The 15,449-nt window shown below is 64.6% G+C and overlaps 1 protein-coding gene across 4 annotated transcripts in view; it reads right to left on the bottom strand.

Annotated features, from left to right (window-relative positions):
- Window positions 1-9,993: 9,993 nt before the first annotated feature.
- The window catches only part of NACC2 (NACC family member 2), a 33,019-nt gene continuing 27,563 nt past the window's right edge, over window positions 9,994-15,449 (bottom strand). For all 4 annotated transcript variants that reach the window (XM_040464386.1, XM_040464385.1, XM_040464383.1 and 1 more), the window contains 4 exons: window positions 14,563-14,727; window positions 12,482-12,587; window positions 12,038-12,135; window positions 9,994-10,656 (listed from right to left, as the gene is read on the bottom strand). In XM_040464386.1, the coding sequence (XP_040320320.1) occupies window positions 10,151-10,656; window positions 12,038-12,135; window positions 12,482-12,587; window positions 14,563-14,727 (875 nt within the window). In that variant the 3' untranslated portion in view covers window positions 9,994-10,150. The remainder of the gene's footprint in view (window positions 10,657-12,037; window positions 12,136-12,481; window positions 12,588-14,562; window positions 14,728-15,449) is intronic.

The raw sequence follows: 15,449 nt of genomic DNA on the forward strand, positions 1-15,449 counted from the left end.
GGCCCGCACGTCCCCTGGGACTGGGGTGGCCGAGAGTCCCTGGAGGCCCCAGGTCACAGGTCCAGGAGCCCAGGAGCCCAGGGCACCGGCCCTCCAGCCCAGGCCGTCCCCGGTCTGTGTGGAGCCCTGGCCTGTGGGGGCTCTCGAAGGGGCGCGTCGGGTCCTGAGGCCCAGCGGCCGCCCAGGGCCTGTGTGGAGACACAGACCTCGAGAGCCCCTGCGGCCAGTCTCTGAGCCCAGAGGGACCCTTTTCAGCCCCTGCAGGGCCCCCAGGAGGGGAGTCCAGGCCCCCCCCCCTCCTCTGCCCTCCATCCCCACCTCCCCGCCCCACTGCCTTGCCCAATGTCCCCAGACAAAGAGCTGGGTCTGTCTTCTCAACCCACTGTATTGGCCACGGGAGAGAAGCAGCCAGTCCAAGCCCGGAGCCGCTTCCCAAGTGTCAGAGTCTGTCCTGGGCCAGAGGCCACCCCTCCCTGCCCCAAGCTCCACCCCCCACCATATGACCTCAGTTCCCCATCTGTGTGGTGTGGGTGACCACAGGAAGCAAAAAGCTGGGAGCACCCGCCCCTCTCTACAGCCCATCAGCTCTCAGGACCTGGCGTGGGAGAAGGTGGGCAGGGGCTCTGTGGGCTTCCGTGGGGGCGGGGCTGTGTGCCGCGGCCACGCCCCTGTGCTGGCTCTGCAGGCTACAGAGCGTGGGGAGTGTGGTCACGGGTGATGGCCTCCCCACGAGAGACCGGGGAGCCTTGTGGGCGGGGGCTCCTGGAAGTGATGGGGGCCCTGGGGCTGAATGCAGAGGCCCCCCCAAGAGGGAGCTCTCAGAGTTCCTGTGGCCGGTCACAGTGTCCCCCTCAAAGCGTCACCCCAGACCACAATTACTCCCTGCTGGCCCTCGGCTGAAGCTTCAAGAACTCTGAAGCCAGGAGCCGCAGCCAGAATGGGAGTGGGCACCCGTGTGGGTCACAGCTGAGACAGAGCTGGCCCGGGCCCGGCCGGTATCCAGCACACCCTTAGCAGGAATCTCCATCTGGCTTCTGAAATGGCGTTCGAGGCCGGCCGACTTGGCCAGCCGTGTGCAGGGCCGTGAGTTCCCCTCCGTTTCTTTGGGTGGTGGGGCTGCGGTCAGGCCGGAAAGCGTGAGGTTGCCTCTGTGTCCACGCAGACCCCGAGGGGTCCGCTCGACCCGCTCACCTCCGACCGACACTTGGGTTGCTCCCACCTTATGGCACGAGGCTGGCACCTTAGGACCACACCTGCCTTTTCTCTGGGGACCCTGATTGGGGAAAGTGCCCACCGGTCTGACTGGAGCCTCTTTGTCTGAAAGAGTCTCCGAGGCTCCTTGTCACCCCTCGGAGGTTGGAGCCCCTCGGGGTGACGCTGAGCCAGGCTGCCCGCCCCTCCCCTGCTCTCCCAACCCCAGGGGCCACCCAGGCAGGTGACTTCCGCTCTGGGCCCCTCCACCCTCGCCTTCCTCAAAGAGCCCCGGGTCACCCGGCAGGCCAGGCCAGGTGCCCCATTCCTTCCCTCCTCAGAGGAAGGGCTGAGGGCCCCCCTCGTGGTGGGGGTGAGGAGACCCCTTCAACACCTCTGAGCCTCAGTTTCCCTGTCTGAAAAACGGGGCTACAATGAGATCGCCTCACAGGGTTGTGCTGGGGCTTCAGTGAAGTCCTGCGTGAGCACCAGACCTGCAGAGGTCAGCAGGGTCAAGCTCAACCCCACCCCCACCCCCGGGAGGCCCGAGGTACGGTGTGGTCTCCCGCAGGGGTAGCAGGTGCGTTCCTCCCCCAGCCCAGCCCCCTCAGGTCCCCACAGGGATCCTGGCCATCTGCGTGTGCTGTGATTTTTGGGGGTGTCATTCGTAGTGACAAAAGTAGCCAAAGCAGTTCCCCACCAGAGACCTGAGCCCAGCGGCTCTGGCTTTCAGGCAGGTGGGGAGGACTCGGGGTCTCCTGGAGCGAGGGCCCCAGAGACCCTGCAGCCCAGAGGCCGAAGCCGAGGTCCGGAGGCGGGAACACGTGCGTCCATATCACAGTTCGGGGCTCCGAGCCAGGTCTCAAATCATCGGCTCTCGTGCAGGCCAGGGTCCCTGGGGGGGTGGAGGACCAGGGGCCCGGAGGGGGTGGGGGGCGGCTGATGGATGAAGGATCGCACAGCTGAGCAAGCAGGGCCCGGTCGCAGGGAGGCGTTTCGGGGTCCACGAGGCGCTAATCCCCTCAGGGCAGGAAATGCCCTCCCAGCCCCAAGCTGTTTCAGGCCTCCAGGGCCTAGAGGGGGGGTGGGGGTGCTCCAAAAACAGCTCAGGATGGAGACCCAGACCATCGGGGTCTGTGGAGGTCAAGTTCCCCACCCCCGGCCTCACCGACTGTTCCTGCGGGGGCTGGATGTGAACACCCGGCCGGCGGCCGCCAGGGGTGACCTTCCTCCCCTCCCGCCCCGGTGCAGCCCCCCAGCTGGGGGCCAGGACTTCTTCCTGGAGGGTGAACTTCTGTCCTCTGCCCCCTCCAGGACCAGGGCCGGCCAGGGTCTGGGCAGGGCAAAGGCCACAGAGCTGTATGGCCTGAGGGGTGGCTTGTCTGGGGTGCCAGCGTGGGGCGCCCTGGAACCTCCGTGACCAGGCAGAGCCGCCTCCCGAACAAGGTGCCAGCGCTGCTGGGGAAGCCCTTTTCCAGAACCTGCTCCACCGTGGGGAGGCCAGAGGGAGAAGCGTGGCTGGCTCCTTGCCAGGAAACAGCCACACCCCCGCACCAGCCCGTCCCTCACGCGAAAAGGGACCTGAGGCAGGAGCCGGGCAGCCCCGGGCCGTGCACGTGGGCTCTGTGCCAGCCTGGCTGGCGCTGGGCAAGGCCTTGCTCTCCCCGGCCCCTGATGGCCAGCCCGAGAGAAACAGGCTGCCTTTCCTGGAAATCAGGGCCTCCGCGCCCCTCCCCCTGCGGCAAGGGCATCCACCTCCCAGCTCCCTGTCTGTCCGGAGCAGTTAGGCAGTTACGGGTCCCAGGGGGCTGGGACCAGCTTCTGCCCAGCGAGACCTGCCTCCCTGGTGTGTGTGGGAGGGGGGCCCAGACGAGACCCCCACGGCCGCCACTGCCTGGGCCACACTGCCCCGTTGGTCCCTGCGCCCGCCCCGCCCCGCCCCCTCTCTCCGTAGGCTCCCAGTCACAAACCTGCCACACCCTGGGCCCACCCAGAACAGCCTCCCTCAGACGACGGGGACCCCGGAGGTGGGCCACAAGGGAAGGGCAGATCTGGGCCAGAGATCCCGTCCAGCCCCTGCTCTTCTGCGGCATTCCCTACTGAGGCCACCTGATGTGTCCCCACCCCCTCCTTAGCAGGCTCCCGGGGCCCCGCCCAGCTCTCTGCACTGGTCACCCCAGGGGGGCCCAAGAGGCAGCGCCCCGCCCTCGGCCGCCCAGGCAGCCCGGCCTCCGTGACCCCTACTCTCACAGCAGGAGCTCTGTTGACATCATCACCCAATTCACCCCCTGCCCGTCCCCCGAGTGCCCAGACACGTGGGTGCCTCGGTGGCCGACTTTCCGGAGAGCTGGGTGCATCTGAACACCCTGTCCCTCCTCCCCGTCCGTTCCCTCCCTCCCAGCCCAGGGCCCTAACCGCAGCCCGCCTGCCCACCGTTCTCCTTCCTTCCCGACGAAGATCCCTCCGTGGTCCTTGGACAAGCGTCTGTGTCCACTGCTGAGTGGACCCTCCCACCTGGCCCTTCTGGGGCCACCTGACCGAGCGGACGTAACGCAGAGCTGTGACCGAGCCGCCCCAGCCAGGCCTCCTCAGCAGCAGCAGATGGGCTGGGTCACTGCCAGCGTGGCGCGGGGTGACGGCACAGGGCCTCCGTGCCCCCTCCGGGGAGGGGTGGTGCCCATCCAGAGTGGGTTGTGACGAATACGCCACCCAGGCTTATCAACGAGTGGGAGCTGGCACAAAGGTGACCAGTGTGGCTCCCGCCCGGGGCCGTCCCTCCTCCCTGCTCAGCCCCCCCACTCCCCCCACCCCCCCCAGCAGGGCTCTCACCCTGGCCTGCGCACAGCGTACAGCGGGGACCCCGGGGCCCTTCCTCCACAGGCTCGGGACCACCCGGTCCCCCCGGGGCTCGGACCCTTTGTGCGGAGGACAAAGGGCTCCAGGGCAGAGCCTCGGGCCTGCTGACACTGCACCCCCTCCCAGATCAGGACAAAGGGTTGAGAGGAGGGGCTGAGGTTCTGATGCCTCAGCCAGTTTCTGTGGAGGCTGCAAAGGCAGGGAGGCCGCTGAAGGACAGGGGCCGGAGGGGACAGAGCACAGGCCGGCAGGTGCCAGGCTCCCCCTCCTCCTGAAACACTGGGACACGCTGGGCCAGGCGGGTCCCCGTGCCACAGGGTCTCCCCCTCCGAACTGGGTTCCAAGCCGGGACCCTCCTCGCACTCCCACCGCACACGGGCCTCAGTCGGCCCCAGACCACCCGGATGGGGCATCTGGAGGCCTGTGAGGAGGCTTTGGGGCCTCCCAGGTGTGTGTCCCACGGCCCAGAGGAGGGGTATCTCCACCACGTCCAGCAGCTGTGAGGCCGCGGCGGGAAGGGGCCAGAGAGGACGCTGGTCAGCTGGACTGGGGGTGGCAGGGAACAGCTCTGAAAACAAGATCTGAAGTGACACACTGTCCTGGTGGCCGGAGCTGGGCTTGGCAGTGGGGTGGGCACAGGCACACCCAGGTCCCCAGCCCTGCCTGGGCCAGGCTCCTTGGGCATTCCAGGGGAGACGGCGTGATGTGCTGACCCAAGCCAGCGTACCTGCTGATGCAGGGGTCCCCAGGGTAGAGCACCCATTTGAAAACCATGTATGCCCATTTTAGACTCTGTGCCTGTTCCGTGCTGGCCGTGGCTCCAGGGGACCCCGTTCTGGGGACACCACCGTGAAGCAGACCTACAGGCCCCCCCCCCCTCCGGGGAAGCTCGATAAACAAGACAGCAAATACACCCGTGGCTCAGCCCGGGCAAGAACCGGGGATGCCGATGAGAAGACGGGGGACTGCCGCGCAGGTGCCCGGGTGCAGGAAGCACGTGCGAGGGCCCAGTCCAGGTCTCAGGGACACCCTGAGGCACGGCCTCCCTTGCCCAGCGCCCTGGTTTCAGGGCGAGCTCTCAGCAGAGAAACAAAGGGGGCAGAGAGCTGCCAGGCGTGAATCTGAGAACCCCAGTCCAGAGCTGGCCTGAGGGGGACAGTTCCAGAGACGGCTGGGAGATGGGAGTGTCCCTCCGGACACCGGGGGGCTCCCAGACCGGCCAGGGGACCTGCTGTCCATTTGCAATCCCCCCTCTGTCCACCTGGGGGCAGGCCCGGCCCAGGAGGAGGTGGCCGGGGCACAGCCGGCCGTAGCAGTCACCTGGCGGGTGGCAGGCAGGTGAGCCAGGTGAGGTGGCTTTCCCAGCTGGCAGACCACAAAAAGGAAAGGAGCCCCTCCCAGCTCAGCCCGGAGCCCTCCCACAAGCACGTAACCCCCCCCGGGGCGGGGGGCCCGTGGGCACGGAGCCTGGGGATGGCCCTTCCCCCACCTGGGGATCCTGGGTCCCGAGGGCGCCCCGAGTCACTGGGTCACCTGCCCAGCAGCCGGCCTTGTCCCTGGCTCCTCAGCGTCTCCCCAGTCGCACTGACCAAGCAAGGTGCGGGCAGCTGGGTTTGAACTGACTTTATTATTCCGTAAATGTGAATTTTACAAAGCGCTATACAATTAACGATCACATCCTTCTGTTTGTTTGTAACGGATTTCCACCTCACTTGAATCGGCTCTGAGCGCGACAGAAGCCCTGGGTTTCCCGGTCGCCGGCGGACGTGTCTGTAGGCTCGAGTTACCGGTGCAGCGTCAGCCGCGGCGAAAAAGCAACAGTCTTGACTCTGCTGAGTAGCAGCAGAAAGGACAGAGGACACACCTGCGGGGCTGGAACGGAGCTCGGGGCTCAGGAAACAGACCTCCTCCACGGCACAGGGACAGTGATCTCATTCGTTTATTAACAGTCGTGAGTTACAGCACTACCTACCAACCCCCACCAGACCGTGTGGCGGCGACAGTCTCCTTTATCAAAAGGCTCTTTTTCCCCAACATTCCGTCCAAAGCATGAATGGTCTGTTTGCACCCAGTGCCATCCACATGTTCAAGTCAAAAATATTTATACATTTTATACTTAAGTTCTTTTTTTTTTTTTTTTTGTCTGCTAAAAATAGTATTGCAAGTTTTGGCTTCTTTTGACATAAAAATTACAATCATGTGCAAAACGCTAACAATGAAGGGGTTGATCTGAATTCAAGCAGGTTGTCCAATCTGAACGCTCCAGATTCTGCATAATTTTCCTTTTCATTTTTTTTTTTTCTCGAAGAAACAAAACAAACAAACAAACGGAACCCAGAACCTTTGCCATGTTAGAAACATCTTGTACCAAGCCCTAACGACCTCCCGGTGGCGGGTGGCGGGTATTCGGAGCTGGCTGGCTGACATGATGACACATCTATGCATCGCAGTAGTTAAAGCTCAAGACAGCTATGAACTCTCAATTCTGTGTTTAGGATTTACTGCTGGCAGAGGCAAACAGAGGTTTTCTCGCAGTTTTCGGTCGGTTAATGGGCCATCGGCCTCTTTCCGCGGGCATCAAGACACCTCCATAAAAATAACCCATCTGAGGGGAGTCTAGGCGGTAAATGGCTGGGGGTGGCACTGGGCTGGTGCTAGAAAGTTCTGCCGTTCGGAGGGAATAGGTCAGGGCCGGGCACACCAAGAGTCCCCGTAGATGCCCCGGCCCCCCCCCCCCCCCCCCCGCCGCGCCCCTCCCCCTCTGCCTTCCTTCCAGCTCCAAACACAAACGCCCACACAAACGCAAGCTCCCTCGCGTGCGCGGAGGAGACGTGAACCCCAGGCCCACGGCCAGCCAGCACCACGGCAGCGGGCACGGAGAGGGGCTGCAGGCCGCACCTGGGAAGCTATCTCCCCTGGCCTCTAATCCCCGGCCACAGCCACATTCAGGGGCAAGGTAAGACAATCGAACCAAACGCAAAGTTAAGCAACCACAGAGAACTCTGGGTGAGACCAGACACAGTGCAGAAAACAAGACAGAATTCAAGTACTGAGGCGCCCCGGCCAGGCCGGGGGGCGGCCCCGCCAGCTCACAGTATCTGTCACATCTACCCGTCCCTTCTCCTGGACCTTTCGCACTCCGTCCCAGCTGCGTCCTGTGGCACAGCCCGTCCGCCGGGGGAGGATGGGCGCCCAGCCGGCTGCCCGCCACGTCCGCTCTGACGGGGTCCAGTCCCTTCTGTCCTCCTCAAAAAGGCGCGGGTCTAACTTAGCTCTATAATAGACTCTACATAGTGTATGCATATTGCTAATAGTCAAGCTTGGGAGTAAAGGTGCAGAAATGTCATAAATACTGAGTGGCTTGTCTCTCGGTCTACAGGGTCTGGGTGAGTCAGGGTCACGCTCACGGGACAGGAATTAGCCGTCTTGTAAACAGAGGAGGGGGAGGGTCCGGTTTTCTTAATTGGTTTTCCTTGGGAAAAATGATTGGAAGATGCTAAGGCACTCTGGAAGGCCCCTCCGAGCCCAGGCCCGCCGCCGCCCGCCCCGCGGAACATTCAGGACGCGGAGGGAGCGCCCCGGCAGATACAATCATCAGCCATGCCCGTCTGCAAACGCTCCGGACCCACGTCCACCGCGGGACACTTTAGTGCAAAACGCTCGGCCTGGCCCGCCCGGGGCACAGGGGGAGCTCAGAACCCATTCACATTGAAGTATTAAAGTTTCACCCATAGCTTTGCCTTCCTTACCCAGAACAAAACAGACGGCGGTTATAAACAATTAGGGGACAGAGGTCGCGGGACATTGTGCTGGCCTGAGTGGCGGTCAGGCCTTCTCTGTGCAGGCGCCACTGCCCCCACCGGGCCAGTGCAGCCCTGCGTGACCTGGCCTCGGGTCGGGGGGGCCGCTCCCACTCTGGACCGGAGGGGAGAGAGGGAGAGCGAGCGAGCCCTTTGGCTGACGGCCGGGGCGGGCTGGCCATCTCCCCAGGGTCCTCAGGGATGGTCAAATTAAAGTGCACATTGGGGTGAGGAAGGGGAGCTGCAGGGGGGATGGGGGGATGGGGGTCAGCCTTACCCATCCCCACCCCCACCCCCCAGGGGCCGCCTGAGGATGCTGGGGGGAGGCCTTCTCGCAGTCCCAGGAGGGCCAGGTCCTGAGGGGCTCACACAGAGCCAACCCCACCTGGGCCCAAGTCGGGGGGAGAAGGAGGCAGAGACAGAGGCGTATCTCGGGGCCAGGCGGTGGGTTCGGGGCCCCAACCTCCAGGCCCGGACCACCCTGGTCTGGGGCACAGGGGCTGCGATCAGCTCCCCCGTGCCTGCCCAAGGTCCCCGCACCCCTCTTCCGGGAGCCATCAGATCTTTCTGGAGGGTGGGCACATGTTCGGGCCGGCTGGAGGAGGCTGGAGGCTCCGTGCAGGGAGCCCCCTCCCCAAGCCTCCCCCAGGGCCTCTCCACACAGGGCAGCAGTCAGTAGGACCCTCAGTGGAAAGGGGCCTAAGCCCCTGCAGGCCGCCCGCAGCTGGGGGAGGCTCAGCTCTGTGGGTCCCGGGCAGGGACACCTACAGGCACACGCAGGCAGGTGGGCCTAATCTGCACCCAGTCGGGGGGTGGGGAGAGTGCGAGGGAAGGGGAGGGGTCCAACAGACCCCTTCAGGTCCGGAAACCCAGGGGTGTCTCGGGTCTGGCCTACCGGCTGCCTGGGGCTCGGAAGGAAGGAAGGAAGCCCCTGGACAAAGTGGCCACCTGAGTGCTCCATGCAGCCCGTGCCCTCCCTCACCAAAACACAGCAACTCAACTTCAAAGTGAGCCTTCCAGCAACTTCTAGGGGCCCTTCCTCCGTGCACCCTGCCGTGCATTCCAGACTGCACCCCTACTGCTCCCCCCACCCCCGCACACCCACAGCCGCAGAGGCGCACACCCCAGGGTTTGCAGCACAAAACGGGGACCCACTCCAGCCCGGCCTGGCCTCTGCCTCCTCCGGAGCAGGGCTCGCGGCACCCTCCTGTGTCACTTGCCCCGGCTGCTGCGTCTCCCCCTGCGACGGCCCTGCTCTGCACAGGAGGGAGGTGGGACCCAGGGCCGGGCGGGACCCGGATACAGATGACCCAGCCCCCCGCCACAGTGGGTTGGAGGCAGGGACACCAAATCCTCCCTAATTTTTTGCTCTTTTGGGTCTGAAAATTTTCAAACCATACATGAAATAGATCTGAATTAAGACAAAAACAAATAAACAGACAAACGTAATCCCAACGTGGCTGAGGGCTGTGGGGCGGCACCAGGGCCGTAGCCACGCCCCGCAGGATGGCAGGTGGCCGGGCGGGAGCCCGCGGGCGCTCATGGCAGCTGGCCCAGCCTGTGGGGCCCCGGTGCACCAAGGACCAAGGAGCTGGGGGACCAGGGGAGCCCACGGGCACAGGGTGGGAGGACAGAGATGCCGGAACCCTGCCTCCTCCTGTGGGCGGCCCATCCCGCTGCCCCCGCACACGCTCAAACGCACACGCACACGCACACACGCTCTCACGCGCTCCCACACCCCACGCACACAGTGGACCCGGAAGGCCTGACCCCCGAGTCTCAGGAAGAAGGAAAACCAGAGGAGTTTGGCCCCCGGGGGCCCAGCCCTGGCCCCTGGCCCCAGGGGGGTGAGCAGTGAGTGTCAGGGGGCGGGTGCCCCACACCCCAGGCCCCCTGGGCAGAGGGGGCGCAGGGCAGGGCGGGGAGGCAGGGCAGGCGGACCCCCCCCCTCCCCTCCCCCAGGCTCTCGTCCCCGTCCCCGTCCCCGTAACTGCCCCTGCGAGGGGTGGGGGTGGGGGTGGGGGTGGGGGTGGGGCGGGGGGGCGGGGCCACAGCCTGGAGGCTAACCTCGCAGGTATCAAAAGGGGCCCTGGGACCTTCCTCGCGAGGTCACCGGCGGACTCGTCCTTACAGTATATCGAATGCGTGTGTTTCCTTCATCAACTTTAAATACAAGCAGGATAAAAATCACATTTTTTTCAGGCAACAGTAGCAGTTCCGTAGGTTAAGTGGCTTGATCACATTTGTTGTATTAGTAACGCATGCAAGCAGCTGGAAAACCGTCCCGCGGGCCGGTGGCTCCTCTACAAGGTCCCTGCGTAGGACGCCTCCTGTCTCCGGGCCGCCGCGGGCGTCTGCGGCCGGCTGGAGCTGGTGCCGCCCTGCTCGAAGGGCTGCGGGGGGCTCTGGGCGGCCGCGGGCGGCGGCTCGGGCGCGGCCACCTCCTGGATGACGGAGCCCGCCCCGTCCGCCTCCTCGCCGGCCTCGAACGCCGGGTTGTTGGCGGCGCTCAGGTCGACATTCACGGCGTCAGTCCTCAGAGCCACGATGGTGGCGGCGTCGGCCCGCCGCTCCGCGTAGATGCGCTGCTCGAACACCTGCGCCGCGGCGGGCGGGAAGTCGGGGTCGAGGGGCGGGCCGGCGGCCGAGGAGCCCATGACCGTGCGGTACATCTCCACGCCCTCGGGCAGCATGGACTTGATCTTGGGCAGCCAGCGCTTGCGCACGCGGCGGGCGTTGGTACACATGTCCGCGGCGATCACGTTCATCTCACTCTCCTTGAAGCTGGGGGCAAAGTTCTGGCAGTACACTGCGAGCACAGGGGTGCGGGGGCACGGGCTGAGTGACCCCCGCCTCCCGAGGGGCCCCACAGCCCCGGGGTCAGGGTGACCCCCGCCTCCCGAGGGGCCCCAGCAGCCCCGGGGTCAGGGTGACCCCCGCCTCCCGAGGGGCCCCACCAGCCCCGGGGTCAGGGCACTTATTTGCTGGAGTGGCACTCCTGAGCCAGCGGGCGCATGGCTGGGGGCCTCCAGACACCTCATGGCCACCCAGGCCTCTTCTGGCCTCAGCCTGAGGACAGGGGGTCACCCTTCTCTCCACTCCAGTCCTGGAGACCCTGCCCTGCTCCCTCGGGACAACTGGCATCGGGACACAAGGCCGTGGTACCTCCCCGAGCACCCACCGGCTGTGTGGCCTTGGGCAGGTCCCTGGCATCTCTGGGCCTCATTTATCGCTGCCCCACCGACCCTGGGTCCCAGACCTGCTCAGACAAGCCTGATGGGTAACCCCGCCCTGCCCAGAAGGGGAGTCGGGGCAGGGGGGGCAGGCAGCCCTCGGCACCTGCTCATCAGAGGCGCTTCCTCACGGTCGGGACAAGGAGCGAGGCGGAGCCGGTCAGCACCTTCCCTCGGCCCAGCCCGCGCCGGGAGGAAGTGAGCCCCGGTGGCTGCATCCGTCATCATTGAAAACAGTGCCGAGCCTCTCCTTGGTCCTCCACTGGGAGCCACAGGACCCCGCTCTGCAAACAACCTGGGAGCTGGAGCCAGGTCCCCAGGGCGAGCCCCTCACACCAGCATCGGCCGCACACCTCCCGGCCTCTTCCCGGAGCCCCGCTGGCACTGCACGCTTTGGGACTCCCATTATCACCACAAAGGCCCCTCTTTGCTCTACAACAGAATTAGCCTCACAAGAGATGTTTTCCAAGCAAGGAAGTAAGACAGTGTCTCGTGAGCCGACGGCCGCAGGAGGCCCGGCTCTCGGCCACGTCTGGCCCGATCGGAGCGGGTGGGCTCCTCCCGGGGGCCGGGGCTGGGGCCGGGGGGCAGCAGTCGGCTGCGGAGATGGACCGGCTCCGCCCCCACGCGCCCAGGAGCGGGAGGCAGGAGCCAGCAAGCAGATGGCAAAGGCTCAAAATAACCTCGAAATGTAAATAAGGGGTTTTGTTCAAAAAGGAAAATTAGATCTATTTCACATATTAAAATAGTTTCGCACGCAGCTGAATCCATCATGCTTGGAAACCTACCAAGAACGTTAGCACCTCGAGACCTGGCTCCTGAGAGTTGTTCTTTTCTCTTTCCCCCCAGCCCTGCAGGGCCAGCCTGGTGCCGGGGAGAGGCCGCCCGCCCCGGCCGGGGTCCCCGGGGGACCCCGCCGCTCCTGCGCCCCCGACCCGGGAGACCCCGTCCACTTACGCTTCACAGCGTTCAGGACCCGGCTGTCCAGAGGCTTGCGGCTTGGGTCACTAGTGGACGATCGGATGCCGGTGCCACAGCTGTTGGCCAGTGTGTTCCTGGCAGTGGGGGGGGGGGGGGGGTAGTCAGAGGTGCCACGGGAATGGGGCTTTCCCACCCAGAAGTCTACCTGGCCCCCGCCTTGTGCCGCTCCTGACTTCCAAGGGTGCAGGGGTGGGGAACAGGCCCGCCACCTTCTGACCCACCCGTGAAGTGAAGCACGTAGGTCTTTGTTTTACAGGGGGAGTGGTCCACAGCCCTCCCCAGACCCAGGCCCCCCCTCCCTCACCTCCACAGTCCCCGGGCCGACACCCAAGTGGGAAGTCAGTAAGGTGGGGGCCTCACACGCGAGAGGCGTCAGCCACAGGAGACCCTCGAGGCTTCTGCACCTGCCCAGGGACCCACCTGTCAAAGAAGGTGGCGAGGAGCCGTCTCAGCAAGACCTTGTGCTTCACCCCTGCGCAGAGGTGGCAGTTCATCAGCTGACCTCGTGTGATGTAGACGCCAGAGCCTGTGAGCACCAGACACAGAAGAGTGAGGCGCTCGGCCTCACCACCCACACAGCCCAAGGCCAGGACCTCCCCGGGAGGCTCCTGGGGCCAGAGCAGGTGCGCAGGGGGGTGTGGGGAGCGGCGCAAGGCCGCCTGACTTCTGGGTGCAGCACCCCAGGGCGTGCCCTGTCACCTGGAGGAGGCAGCCTTGGCCACGTGTCCCCAGATCACCCTGGCAGCCTCAGGGGGTTTCTCTGCTCAGCCCAGGGTTTGGGCAACGCTCCTCGCCTCTCTATCCCTTCCCCAAAACCGAAGCACCTCGGGCAGCGCTGGGGCCTAGAGTTCTGGAGGTCACCCGGCCCTGTGCCTGTGGGGGGAGGGGCGCCGCCAGCCCAGGGCAGGGGTGGGGGCAGTGAGCCCACACGGTACTGTTTACCCCAGAGAAACCTGGCAAGGCCCAGGGGCCCAGCAGGGCGTGGGCCAAGCCAGCAGAGGACTCAATGCCCAGAGCGTGGGGTGGCCTCCCTTTAACGGATGCTGCTCGTGGAGAAAGGAGCCCGCACCAGACGGTGCCCCCGACCCCCTGAGACAACAGTGCGGTAAACCCCAACGGGCTCTGGGGCCTCCTGAAGTCTCCTTCAGGCCTCTGTGATCCCAGCTGTCACAGATCACGTGCTGAATCTTGTGAAAAAGACAAGGGCGGGGCGGCGGGGGGGGGGCTCCTTTCTCGGGGGGCAGGGTGGAAGGAAGACACGAGGAGGTGTTCTTGCGTGTGGGTCCCCAGCTGGGCGGCCTGGGGCTGGCTTCCCTCCACGGGCTAGGTCTCCAGGGGAGCCTGGGCCCACTGTTTAAACAGACACGTGATTCTGGATGGAGACCACCGCCGGGGGCGTCGGGTCAGTGTGGCCTGACGGTCCTCAGCCACAGCATGCCAGGTGTCCCTGAGGGCCACCCCGCTCCCGTCTGCAGAGGCTCCAACCCAATAGCAGAGCAGGTCACTCTGAGCCACACGGGGGACACCCCTTCATTGTGGGGAAACCTGTAAAGGGGGGGGGAGGCTGGGACACAGTGGGGCCTGGGAACCTGATATCCAGCTTGCATTGGGCCAGGGATGGTGGCCAGCCCTGGCCCCCGCCCCCAACCCCAAACCCGGACAGCGTGTTAGCTGAAGGGCAAAGCCACCCCTCTCTGCCCTGTTCTAAGGTTGCCTGTTTGGACAGTGGCTCCCAGCAGAGGGGACAGCTCAGGCAGAACCCTATGATGCTGCCCAGGGCGTGGTGGTCAGGAGTGGTGCCCAACAGGGCGGGGGGGGGGGGGCAGAAGCTCACAGAAGGTCCACGCCAGCACTGGAGGGAGGGAAGGAGCCCATGGGTCCTGGCCAGCCTGTTAGGGGCTCCCCCGGCCAACCAGGAGATTCCTGGAAAATGGGTCCACCTCCCCACCGAGGGTGACGGCAGCATCTTCTGTCTTCCCTGTGAAGAGCCTTAGAAATCTACGAGGGGCCTGCGAGGCCAGATGCATCCTCGTGTCGAAAAGAGAAGTATTTCTGACAAAGGCACCCGGCCCTAATGGGCTTTCGGACTCTACTGTGTCGTTCGCTTTTGCAGAGTTCCGTGTCTGACTCGGACCTGCGTCTGGAGCCTCGGTCGCTACCCGTCAGCGCAGCGATGGGGCGCTCTGGGACTTGGGGGAGGGGGGCCTGTGCGCTGTATTCGATTTGGTTTTATCTGCCACCTAAATTGAAACACAATCGTGACTGCAGCCCCTGCCAATCAGATGCGCGACCAGCCCAGGGGATTCAATTAAAATGCTAAATTAATTCAATTGAATAACTCCTCTTAATGACACATTCTCCTAAAAGGAAATTAGAAGAAATTTAAGATGTTCTTTTTTTTTTGACTGATTAGTGATGAGTACATTGTTCAGAGCTCTGAAGGGAAGAAAGTAAACGAGGACATCTGCACACAATAGACAGGGCGGGGAGGGGCACTTCACCTGCCACCAGCTCTAGCTTCTCGCCAGGGTCCCCTTCTGAGTAGAGCTTGGGGTGACAGCGGTACCCGATCTGGCTGATGAGGCTGGCGGGCAGCGCCACCAGGTCGCGGCGGATGAGGACACAGGAGCGGCTCTCCAGCGGCATGGGTTCTGGTTTCTCTTGCACTGCGGACACAGACCCGATCTGGTTAGGGGCGCTCTCAGGCACGGAGATGGAGATCCTGCCCAGCCAGGCTCGGGTCAGACCCTCCAGGGTGGGCTCGATTGCTCCCTCCCTGCCTCCGTGCCCTCCCCACTCTCTCCCTGCCCACCTCACCCTGACCTCTGCGGGGAAGACCAGAGTGAAGAAGTGAAGGGAAGAAGGCAGGGAGGGATGCCGACCCAGACCTGTGAACAAGCTCTGAGGGCCCGGGAGGTGCCCACCAGGCACAGGCCTGCAGATCAGGCAGGACTGAGGGCTCAGGATGGCACGTGCAAGGGGCTGGTCGGAGGGCAGCCGGGCTGGCCCCGAGGTCTCATCGGGCACTCTGCCGGGTGGAGCGCAGGCCTGGAGCGCATAGGGCCTGCACTGTGCCCCTGGCCTGGTTGCTGGGGCGGTCCCATTCCACAGGTGGGGGCACACAGGGCCTCTGCCTGCCAGTGGGCACTTCGCGGAGGCTGTGCCATGCTGCCGGGACGAGAGACAGTTCCGTAAGTACCTGCCAGCAGTAAAGCTGGGCAGTGCACCCAGGGCACCTCCAGCCCTCCAGGTGGTCTGGGAATGCTCCTGACAAACCACTGCCAGCTGACAGTCAGGGTCCCTGAGCTCACCGAACCTGCAGCTACGATGGGGCAGGGGCTGAGCCCCCTCTGATGTCCCCAAGCCACACGGGAGCATAAGAGCAGCT

The sequence above is a fragment of the Herpailurus yagouaroundi genome, unplaced genomic scaffold (genome assembly GCF_014898765.1).
Source record: "Herpailurus yagouaroundi ecotype Mexico unplaced genomic scaffold, PumYag 440, whole genome shotgun sequence".
Taxonomy (NCBI): Eukaryota; Metazoa; Chordata; class Mammalia; order Carnivora; family Felidae; genus Herpailurus; species Herpailurus yagouaroundi.